This window comes from Natator depressus, chromosome 11 (assembly GCF_965152275.1).
Source record: "Natator depressus isolate rNatDep1 chromosome 11, rNatDep2.hap1, whole genome shotgun sequence".
NCBI lineage: Eukaryota > Metazoa > Chordata > Testudines > Cheloniidae > Natator > Natator depressus.
In genome coordinates, this window is record NC_134244.1 from 36,327,269 (window position 1) to 36,339,360 (window position 12,092).

The 12,092-nt window shown below is 39.2% G+C and overlaps 1 protein-coding gene across 9 annotated transcripts in view; it reads right to left on the bottom strand.

The window, feature by feature from the left end:
• Positions 1 to 12,092, bottom strand: part of LOC141995937 (sodium channel protein type 1 subunit alpha) — a 179,006-nt gene that overhangs the window by 55,641 nt on the left and 111,273 nt on the right. For all 9 annotated transcript variants that reach the window (XM_074967483.1, XM_074967478.1, XM_074967480.1 and 6 more), the window contains 2 exons: positions 6,608 to 6,725; positions 732 to 886 (listed from right to left, as the gene is read on the bottom strand). In XM_074967483.1, coding sequence (XP_074823584.1) covers positions 732 to 886; positions 6,608 to 6,725 — 273 coding nt within the window. The remainder of the gene's footprint in view (positions 1 to 731; positions 887 to 6,607; positions 6,726 to 12,092) is intronic.

Here is a 12,092-nt window from a genome sequence, read left to right on the forward strand (position 1 = left end):
TTGTCCATAGGTAAATCATATAGAATGCAGCCTATTAGGTTTCATTCTTATCTGTTGATTTATTTATCTATGGTCTTTATATGGCCCTGATTACTATAGTGTCTGATTGCCTCACAGTCATTAATGAATTTATCTTCACAATACCCCTTGAGGTAGGGAAGTGCTCTTATCTATTATCCCCATTTTTCAGACGGGGAAACTAAGACACAAAAAGACTATGGGCTAGATCTTTAAAGATATTTAGCACAAACTGGGGGTGAAAGCAAGCCCAAATAAATCATACATTAATTATGTTTTTCTTTCTCCATATATTGCACTATGTTTGCAACTCGATGGTCCCCAGCCCACCTGCCTCAGTAATACCTTCTTGAACTCCCTAGTCCAACCACTGAATGATGACTGTACCTATGTGGCTATGCTGTGGAAAGCAGACTCCTTTTGCCCCCTTTTCACATTCAAAGTGTTAACACTAGTGTGACCATCATTTAGCCGTCACTGTTTAAAGATAACACATTTGTTTTTTTATCTGATGAAGTAAGCTGTAGCTCATGAAAGCTTATGCTCAAATAAATTGGTTAGTCTCTAAGGTGCCACAAGTCCTCCTTTTCTTTTTGCGGACACAGACTAACATGGCTGCTACTCTGAAACCTATGCTAAAAACTGTTTTTGCTAAACCACATTTTAAACTATTTTCCCACAGGAACATTGCACTTATTTCATGTTTCACTCACCAGAGCACCACTACTAAGGAGAATCATAAAGACAATGAAAGTCTCAAACCAGTTGTGTTCAACTATCTTGAAGCAGGTTTTCCTAAGATTCCACCATTGTTTTCCTCTCCCCTCTTCTAAGCTGACTTGACAGCACTTGAACCTTCGTACACAGCCTGTAAAACAACATACATTTTGAGAAGGCAAAATAGAGAAGTGATGCTTAAGGAGATAATGTCTGATTATTTGACTAGTGGTACAGCCATTATATTTCCATGTACTTTATGGCTATAAGAAAATCTAAACTCTGATAAATACACTTTCAAAGCCCATTTTTCAAGAAGTAAAATTAAACATGGTTAATAAGACAACTGGTATTTAAAATCAAATGAAAGAATGGGAAAGTGCAGTAACTCCTTGCTTAATGCTGTAGTTATGTTCCTGAAAAATGCTACTTTAAGCGAAATGATGTTAAGCAAATCCAATTTCCCCATAAGAATTAATGTAAATCGGGGAGTGGGGGGTTAGGTTCCAGGGAAAAATTTTTTGCCAGAGAAAAGACATTATATATATATATATATATATATATATATATATATATATATATATATATATATATATATATATGAGACACACATACACACACACACAAAGTTTTAAACAAACAATTTAATACTATACACAGCAATGATGATTGTGAAGCTTGGTTGAGGTGGTGAAGTCAGAGTGTGGAAGAGGGTGGGATATTTCCCAGGGAATGTCTTACTGCTAAATGATGAACTAGCACTCGGCTGAGTCCTCCAGGGTTAACACGTTGTTGTTAATGTAGTCTCACACTCTACAAGGCAGCAGGAATGGAGAGAGGGGAGACAGCATGACAGAGACACACACCATGTGTGTGATAGAGACGTGCATTGCCCCTTTAAGTACACTGACCCCACTCTAAGTACACTTCCTTTTTACATAGATCAGCAAGTTGAGACAGCAGCTGCTGCCACCAAACTCCCTCTGTCCTGAGGGCCTGTCGTGTCCCCACCCTGCTCTGTGGAGATGGCCTGATGGGGTAAAGGAGCGGGTGGGGGGCAGGGGGACACCCTACATTAGCACCCCTCTTTTCCTCTTGCACAGCAAGCAGGAGGCTCCCGGGAACAGCTCCAAGGCAGAGGGCAGGAGCAGCACAGAGCAGAGGGGGGAGGGACAGCTGAACTGCCCAGCAATTGATAGCCTGCTAGGCAGCTGCCCAGGGAGCGGGGAGCCGATGGGAGGGCGGGGGGGGGATTTGCACTACCGGTGCATCCTGGTTCCAAGCCCCCACTAGCTAGCTCCAATGGGCTGCTCTTTCTGCAAGCAGTGGACAAAGCAGGCGGCTGCTGAACAATGTTATAAGGGAGCATTGTGCAACTTTAAACGAGCATGTTCTCTAATTGATCAGCAACGTAACAATGAAACAAAGTTAACCGGGACGACTTTAAGTGAGGAGTTACTGTATGTCTAGTTTACTGAGAGCTGACTGTGTGCTCAGTACTATACAAACAAATGAAGACATGATCCCTCCCACAAGGAATTTAGAAGCCAAATTAAATACAGTTATTACAAATATACAGTCAAACTTCAAGCAGGTTTATATTTTTAATGCACTTATGTGTGGACATAAGTTATTGTAATACACTATTTACATTCCAGTAGCACTTAGATGTTCTAGTGAGGATCAGGGACAAATGTAAGACATGATCCATGCCCTGAAGAGCTCACAACGTGGTCTGGTGAGTTAATGCTGATAAGGTACTGGAGGAAGTTCATTTTAAGGAAGGACTGAAAGAAGAGAGGGATGATGAGCAGCTTACAAGAAGAAGGGAGGAAGTTCCAGGTATATGAAATGGCATGGAAGAAGTTATAGTGATGAAAGAGGAAGAAAGATAAAAATGGTACTTTCGTATGTTGCCTTAAGAGACCTTTACATAGTGGGAGGAGGATTAGAAGGAAATGAAAGCAAAGATGTAGGCAGGGACAGATTTGTTCAGTGCCTTGAAGATGACAAGTCTGAACTGGATAAAAAAGCACAGAGAAAGCCAGTGAAAGGAGTGGAAGAGGATAGTCAGAGAGGTGCAACAGAATGTATTTTGAGCACAATCTAGGATACAGAGAGGCCAAAGAAAAGTTTGCAGTACTTGAGATAAGAAATTAGCAGGGAATAGACAAGAATTTTAGTGGTGCCAATTAAAAGGAAAAAAAAAAAGATTTTAGAGATTCTGTAAAGAAGGAAATGACAGCTTTCCTACATCAGGACCATAACAACTTTCATCCTCTGGTCTCCAAATCAAGACTATGGTTTCTGCAGTTTGTAAGCAAATATTTGAAAACAGTCTATTAATGGTAAAATCCTGTTCAAATCCACCACATTTCAATACTGAATTCAGGAACTGAATTTCCTTTTTTCTTTTTAAAAAAATCCATGGAAAGTTCTTGTTCTTTAATCAGATAATAACTGTATACTTGTGGTGTTGATTGCAAATGATCCAAATCAAAAAATCCTAATCCCTTAACTGGAGTGTAGGGAGAATGGAGGTTTATCTCCTCTTTGCCATAACTTTAAAAAAATTCTTGACTAAAATTCAAAAACAGAATTCAGAAATGCATCATGAATTCCATATACCAATGTGCAATATGATTAAAGATGACCAAGTTAGGGCCAGATTCTGCCACCTTAATCATGCTAAGAGAAACCTTACTACATGAGAAGTTTCACTGAAATCAATGTTACCGATTCCAATAAGGTACTATTACAGTGTGCATAAAGGTAAAAGGTTGGGTCCCTAATTTGACCAAATAACCATAAAATCAGCAAGTTGCTAGAAAAATAAAAACTTACAAACTTCCAGCAATATCTGCACAGTGATTTATTCAATGAATTAATTATATTTGGCAGTTTCACCCTATTTGTATATGTCACTAAGTTGCCTTTCAATTTGGCAGTATTGCTACCTCTCTCCCAAAGAGAGGCCATTGACTGGGATAAGCAGGGAATTACAAGTTAGGAATGAAGTACACAGAAAGAGCTATGTCACTAAATCTTGCATATCAACTATTTGTGCTGGCTTAAGTAGATCCTGTTAGTCCCTCATTTTCACAAGCATTAAACTCACTCACACATTTTAAAAGTTGAATGAAGTGTTTAAAATGTGTTCACAATCCTTGTAGTTCTATTTATGTTCTTAGAAAAGTATGTTTCACAGGGAACATATTCATCAGTTGTAAAAAAAAAACCCTCCTTTTACAGTGCAGTTAATCTCCTGCAACCTACTGTGATAACATCTTTCTTGTTTTTTTCTCTTGTACACCACTTTGTCTGAGAGGAATGCTACATAATACTTCAAGCAGAAAAAAAGAAAATGGATTGCTTTGCAGGCATTTTGCATGACTAGCTACTTCTAGTCAAAGATACAATGAACAGCAACTAAAAAACCTTTGTAAGCATTAGCTTTTATTACAGAAGAGCTCATAAGATCAAATGTAATAATCAAAATATAAAATGCCTTAGGTTATGTATCTAAGATTAAGTGTATCTATAAAATGTAACTGTACTGTCTACAAGACTTTCATAATTAATTTTACCAGTTTTGATGAAGATTAGCGTAGACAGTTTTATTTAAAGGTGGGAATGAATATTTTTAGTGGTTAAACCACAGGAGTGAAAGTCAAAAACTGTGGGTTCTAGTCTAAACACTGCCACTGATTTGCTATATGATCTCGTAAGTAATTTAGTCTTAGATTTTCAAAAGTGACTTCTATATTATGAGTACCCAACTTTAGACAGCTAAGGCCTTATTCTTAGTCCTGTTGAGTACATGCAACTTCCGCCGATTTTCTCCATTAATTTTATTCATTAATCTTTCTGGCCTGGAAATTTTACAGTTGTCAGCTTTTAAAACTAAAATGGGCCAAATGCACTGATGACACGGATAGGTACAACTCAACTGACTGCAATGGAGTTGCATCCCCTTATGTGCGTGTTAATTTTTACCCAGTAATCACACAATGGGCTGAACCAGAAAGCATTAAATGGATTCCATTAATCTTAACTCGTCTGGTGATCCAAAACCTTTTAGCAACTTTGGGGGCACACAAAAAGTAGGATTCCTCAGGAAGTATCAGAGTTCCCCTCCATGATGGGCCAGTCTGTGGTGAGTTGGTGAAAGAATGGTTGTCCTCTACTCAGTCCCCATAACAACTTAGGGTAACGTGTCCCATCAGTGATGCAACTTTTGTAGCCCCTGAGATATGAGCTAGCCACTGATTTTCCACCTTTGGCAAGAGTTCTTTGCAGTTATGATGCATTTTTGCCTAGAAGCTTACTCTAAATTGGAGCAGAGTGCCAAGAAGTAAAGGAATCCTGGTGAAGTCAGGTAGAAGAGAGGAGCTTATCACTATGCATAAATTGATGGCACCTCTTGCCTGGGACACAGTTTTCTCTCAAGAAAAGGGTTTAATGGTGAATTTGTATTTAAGGGTCTATATCCTATTGTGGGGTGTTCCAGTTGGAAGTAGAAACAGTGTCAGGTATTCTGATGCAATCATGTCTATTTACAAGGAACATACAAAGTCTTTTTTCTCCAAATGCTGAAGGAAACAATAACAAAAGGAGAAGTTTCTTAGTTTATAGCTTGTAAGCCAAGAGATCCAAAAAGCACTCTCTCACTAGTCTTACAGACTATTGCTTGGCTTTCTTGCTTTTTGCCTCTTTCTCTCTCTTTTCTTGTCTGTTCTCAGGTTGTGTGTGTTCTCTCACATCTCCCTGCTTCCTCCGCACCCCCCATCACAATACTCAGCAGAATCCTCCACCCACATGATGCTAGCTTCTGGGCAGCTTCTAGGCCTTGTTTTAGGTGTGTCCCCGTAACTGTCTCTTACAATTATCTTAAATGAAGACGGTGTTTCACACATCAGTTTGAACAAAGTTTGACTCAGACCATAACACTATTTATTTCAAGGCCCATAAAGTGTCCGGTGGAGTTGGGCATGAAAGGCCAATGAGTGGAACGGGGTACCACACTGGACTGTTTTTTTCTGCCAGGTAGCAGGTGAAGAGAGTTTCTTCTCCTTTTGACAATTTGTTTAAATAAAGGCTCAGCCAGCATTTAAACCAAGATGGAGTTTTGTGGAGTTTTTATTTACCAGTGACTGAGTAGCAGTTACTGTGATACTAAGGTTATGTCTACACTACAGACCTTACAGCAGCACAGCTGTACCTCTGCCGATGCGCCGCTGTAAGGTCTCCTGTGTAAGTGGTAGAGTTCTCCCGCCAGTATAATTAAACCATCCTTAACGAGTGGTGGTAGCTATGCTGGCAGAAGACACAGCGCTGTCTGCACCAGCACTTTTGTTGGTGAAACTTGTCAGTCGGGGTGTTTTTTTCCACTACCCTGACTGACAAAAGTTTTACCGACAAAAATGCTAGTGTAGACAAAACCTTATTCACCTTTCTAATTGTCTCAGAGAGCTAGCTATGAAAAGTGCTGAATAAGTGCTAAGTGTTATTAACACCTAATTAGGACAGTTTCCAATTTTTAAATACTACTCTAGTTGGTGCTAATTCAGAACCCTCAGAAAAAACAAACATTTCTTCTATTTTTGAGACTAATGGCCATTTGCTTATATGATTTTTCCCAATTCTTTGTTATCTGAAAATCGTTATAAATCCACATCAGCAGTATACAGATTATAATTATCTTCAGTGTATATTATGTACTGAATATACCATTTCTAAAATTCATGATTTAGTGTTAATGTTTGACAAAATAGCAAATATTTCAAGCCATAAATATTATTTGACAGTGTAAGTAAATATTTCATTTTACTTTATATTTTTAACAGTACAGATTATATTTCGCTTCACTCACCTTCTGTAAAACAGGCCTCTGGCTCAGCAGCTTCTTCGGGTTCAGCTGCATGTTGCTCTTCTTCAGGATGTCCAATATCAACCGTGCTACCTTCAGACGAGCTGGACAAATTTAGCTTCTGTTAAATAAAAAAACCCCACAAAGATTTAATCAACGTATTTATGGTAAATATTAATACTCATAGACATAGCAAAAATTAATAGTACGCATCTAGTCTTTTACATTTTTAAATGTTTTAGTGCTCGATTTAGGTAAGTAAGTGATACATTTGTGCCTATTTTAGCTGCCACTTCGGTACTGTATGTGTCATTTTAATACAAAGTTAAAAAAAGTCAGGCATGTGATTAATTATTATTATTGTTTCTGGAAAACATTCTAGAAATATAGGCCCATATCCTTGGGCCTGAGTGAACTATGGTTTTAAATTGAGTTTGGTTGTTAGCAAAATGAAGGGGATCATGAGAAAAAGGGTTGTTTGTATTAAATTTCTAGTGTCCCTTGAAATACCAGCATTATTTTCTTTAAGGTTTGGGTTGAAGTAATACAAATAAAGAATACATGGTTTAATGGGCCCAGGCACAGCAAATAATTGGTTAGATAGGTTTGTTTAATTTATGATAAAGAAAAGCTTAGTCCAGTAATTGGGACTGCTTGTTTTAACTGGGACAGAGAACTGGGTTTAGCCCTAAACTGTCTCATCCAGCTTTAGCTAAGGTCTGATAACCTGTCATGACAGCACTTGTTTATTATAGCGTATAAAGGGCAAGGTTTTTGGAGTTTCTTTGTCAGCGCTGTTCCTTACTATTCTGGAGTCACACCATAATGTGAAGGTATCTCCCAAACCTGATTTTGTTGTGAGTATTTGGCCAATGCTTATAACTGCATTAGGTCTAGAATAGAGAGTATAAGTATGTATATGCTTGTATTTTGGATGTAATCAATATCAAGTGGCCTGTAACTAATAAAGGAATACTTGGGGGTAGCTGAGTTGTGGTAGACCTTAGTAAACTTTTTAGGGAAATTATTTCCAATAAGCATCATTAAGACTTACTTAAGGAAATTAATAGTACACATACACACTGCTCTGTGTATGTTGCTGTACTGCCATACTGTATGCAGTGCAGGCATATAAGAAGTATTTGAATAATAGCGCTATGCAAGAGGTTTGTAACCAACTGGTTTTATGTTTCATTTAACATTGAACCCAAAGCTTGCTTATGTTTGTAAACTTGAGGATCAAGCGCGGCTTGAAAGTCAAGAAGTTCTGAGGAGTTTTGCCACTGACTGACTTTAGAAGTCACTTCAGCTGAAATTTTAATATTTGGATGCCCATTTTGGGACACTGTGAAGGACCTGATTTTCACAAGTAGTAAGCAGCTACTCTTTGAAAATCAAGCTTTTCAGTATTCTCTCTGAAATTATAAGGGCTTGAAGCAATTTTTCAAAAAAGCTGATATTCCTTATAACCCTATTGTTCCACAGGTGCTTACAAATTGATTGTTTAAAAATTTGCTCCGGTATCTTTCCAGGTATTGAAGTTAGACTGACTGGTCTATAATTCCCTGAGTCCTCCTTCTCTTTTACAAAATGCTGCTTGAGAACTTATTAGAATCAAAACCCAGCGATTTAAACTTTTGAATTAGGCTTGTTACAAATGGACTAGCAAATGAATGGTAAACACAGGTCTGATTTGTTGATCTGAGGATCTTTACTTTATCAACATAACTTTTCAAAATATGCAAAGATTTATAAACTATTAAAACACAAGTTAACCCTTTGAATCTCAAATCTGCTGTTATTAAATAATTGTTATTGTTTGAGGTCTCCATAATTTCCTGCAACTATGAACATTTAAATTAATAAAAATTGAAAAAATGCTTAAAAATAAACATTGATATTATTGACTGAAATTATAAAAAAAAATATATATAAATAGAATTCTGTTAAGTTAAACTATAAAGCATGCAAAGGACAGCTTGCTTTAGCCAAAGGTGGGGGGAAAAGATAAATGAACAGTCCTTAACTTAATTCTAGTGGGTAGCAGGATAGGCCTTCTTTATAGGAAAAGTAATCCATTTCCAGGTTTCTCCTTGCTTTCTTCCCCCATCTTGGCAGCCTAATTCTCGTGTCTACTCTCACCCCCCAAAGAGTTCCCTTCCTGTCATGTACCAATCTTCCTCTTCTGTCTCTGGGTGGACATCAGGGAAAAAGGTTAGTTATTTGGGTGGGTGAACAAAGATCCCACCTCATTTTCCATTCCAAAGATTCTATCTCACAGTTTCCCATTGTCTGTCTCTCTCTCAAATCTTACCTTTTTATCCCCTCCAAAGTTCCTCCTCAATCCCCAATATCTCCACCTTCCCTCAGGCTCCTCCTGTCTTCTCCTCCTCACCTAGGTCCCACTTTCCTTAGTTGTTCTCCTCTAGCTTTCCCTCTTCATAGCCAGCCCCAACTCCCCTTCCTGTACCTGTCCTTCCCATGGCTGCCACTCCCATGCTTTTCTCTAAGTGGCACCCGTCCCCCACATAGATGTCCTCCCTCCACACAATCATTTATCTTGCGCCTGTCTCCACCAAAACTGGTCTTCCCTCTTGTGTGCGACTCCCTCTCATAGCTGTCTGCTTCCCACACAGGGGAAGTGAAAAAATGGTCTTCCTCCTTCCTGGTCCAACGCCCCTCCTGCTGTGCAGACCCTCAGGGTTGGTAGGGGGAAGGGAAAGGATCCAGGGCTGGAGGCAGCAGGAGTCACAGCTGCTGCCTCCTGTCTGCTCAGCAGTTGCACATGTGCCCCTGGCAGGAAGGAGGCTGAAACTACATCTGCCTCTGTCTATTGAACCTATTGGCTGAAGCTAAGCACAGTTTCAATTCTTCTGCCTAAGACAAAGAAACAGAGATTTGCAAAACCAAGAAGGGACATGACATTAATGTCATCTATCCCCTGCATAGCTCTAGGGGATTTCCAATATTTGAGACAGACTCTAAAAAGCCAGAAGCCATTGATAAGGCATAGACCACCACTTTTAGCTACAGGAGTATGGAGATAAAGGTAACTTTAATTGCAGGGTGGCACAGAAAAAAAACCACTTGATATCCAGAAAACTCTGGATCCACCCAAGAGCTCACATACCTGAGAGAGGAAAGAAAGTGGAGGCAAAAGTATCAGTCATGCTGGCGAGGAGGGAAGCCCCTTTACACATGATGAGGCAAAGTTCTGTGCCCTGTTGCCTCCCTATGTCAGTTCTCAAGAAGGGAAAATTTAGCACCACAATTCAATATTATTCCTGCATCATACACATCCCTCAGCATCGCATCCTGGGAGGTAGCTTCCCTTCATCTTGTATAAGAGGAAAGTTAATGCAATCAGGTTGAACTGTGACGTATCAAACATGAACTGCTCTGAGAGCCTTGCCAAAAAATGGACCATAGGATCCTGGAATGTGCAGCCATGCTTTAAAGGAGATGCTGCTGAAATACCTGGAAATGCCCTGAGTTGTTTAGACACTAAGGCACTGAATTCCTGAAGGCACCTCTGCTCATCTTACAGTGCAAAGCAACCAGAAGGGCATTGGTTGTGAAGAATGTGTCTGAGGCACGAACACACCAGAAAAACCTGTGTGCTGGGACATCAGTGTTCCATTAGCGAAAACCTTCAAACTGGCCTACAGTGCCCCAGAGGGCCAAAATCTTTAAGTTGGGAGTTTCCTGAATGATTTTCACTTGGAGTCACAAGATGCAGGAGTGAGAATCCTCCACAGGTGACATCTTAAAATGTAGTTTATTTTCCTTTTCCTGGGATAGATCCCTGCAAACACTTACTACCAAGCCTGGTGTTTACTACCATGTTTGCAGAAACAGGGCTTATGCCCTGCTCCTGTAAACTCTTGTGCACTCGCTTAATTTTATTACGGAGAATAATCCCACTGAAATCAGCTGAGTTAATTAGGGTAATAAAAGTAAGCACATACATAACTGTTTACAGGATTGGGACCTTAGCTTAAAAGCCCTCTGGTGTCAGAGTGTATGTAGTTCTTAGCTGAGGCGAGGAAGCGGGAAGCAAGGAGCCAACAGACTCCTGATATTCTGCCTCATTCATGGTATTACTATCAGAAAGAATTATATATAGAACTATAAAAGACAGATTCCAGTTGCTTGTTGAACTTTGCATTATTTATTGTACTTTATATAGTTTTCACAACTCTTCTTTTTGTGTTATACTGTTGGATAAATCCAGGATTTATCAGTTTCACAGATAAAAGTACTTTGCATGTCATTCCACAGCCTTTCCAGGGTTGTTCATTTTCACTTATGACAGCCTGCTTGCTTTCAAGTTAGCTAAGAAGATAAACTAATGAAAGGTCATTAGATCTCATGCTTTAGCCATATATCAAACATCTGTGGGGTTCAGGAAGGAACTGCTCCTCCTGTGACCTCTTATATTGCATCTATAAGACCACCTAATTGCATCTAGGTACATTATGCAGAGGTGTGTGTGTGATGCTGGGAGGAATAGTTTTACTTAAATTTGACCACTATTTAAACTGTTCCATCTTTAACAGCAAAATGGGAGCTGGTTATTAATACCTCAGGTATTAACTGGGAAATGGTGACAATATCGTCACCAGTAGAGATGGTCAGGGTAGTCCCAGGGACTGCTCTAAACTGCTTTATGGGGTAGAGTTTCAAGGACTATGGTACAAACGTAGCATTCAAGTCTTGGTAGGCTGGACTGTCTCAGATAATTTAAGGAATATCTTCATGTTCTTTACGTCAGCAATTTGTGATCTATGGTTCAGATGATTGGCTATGGACACCCGCTGCTGTAAGATTATGGATGAAATCATGATCCACTGAAATGAGTGACAAAACTCCCATTGACATCAGTATGGCTAGAATTCAACCCTATGTGTGTTCCCATTTGTTTACTTATTGTAGTTTGTTTATTAAAAATGATGGCATTTGGGTCAAAATGGCTGAGCAAGTGCAGACTGTTCTGTTTGACTATACTGCAATTCTAGTATTTAATTCATTACTTTGTAAAAAACATTTATGGTATCTTGTGTTCTTCCACTGGCTTTATTTTTCAGCTTTAACAACTAAATGGTTTTGTAGTACATCAGATAACCTGAACTTAAACATAATTTTACTGGACTCTTGGTCTGAAAAAGGATGATCATTCAGAAAGCTAAAAAGAGAACTTTTTCCATGAAAGATGTATCTATTCTTTGGGCCCAGTTCATCCCTGCACTGTGGCTCCTAGGAAGCTCCCATAACGTAGGGCCTTCCCTGAGTGGCAGACAGCTAGTTTATACACTACTCCTGACAGGAGCTTTGTTGTTGGATGTGTTCCGGGAGCACTGCTATGCTTTATCTGTTGCCCGTTGTTGCAATGGACTTCTTATAACTACATATAGCTTTTAGGCTTCTCTAGCCTGTTTGGCGAGCTGAAGTGGCCCTCAAACATTTCAGAATAGAGAAGGACCAAAAG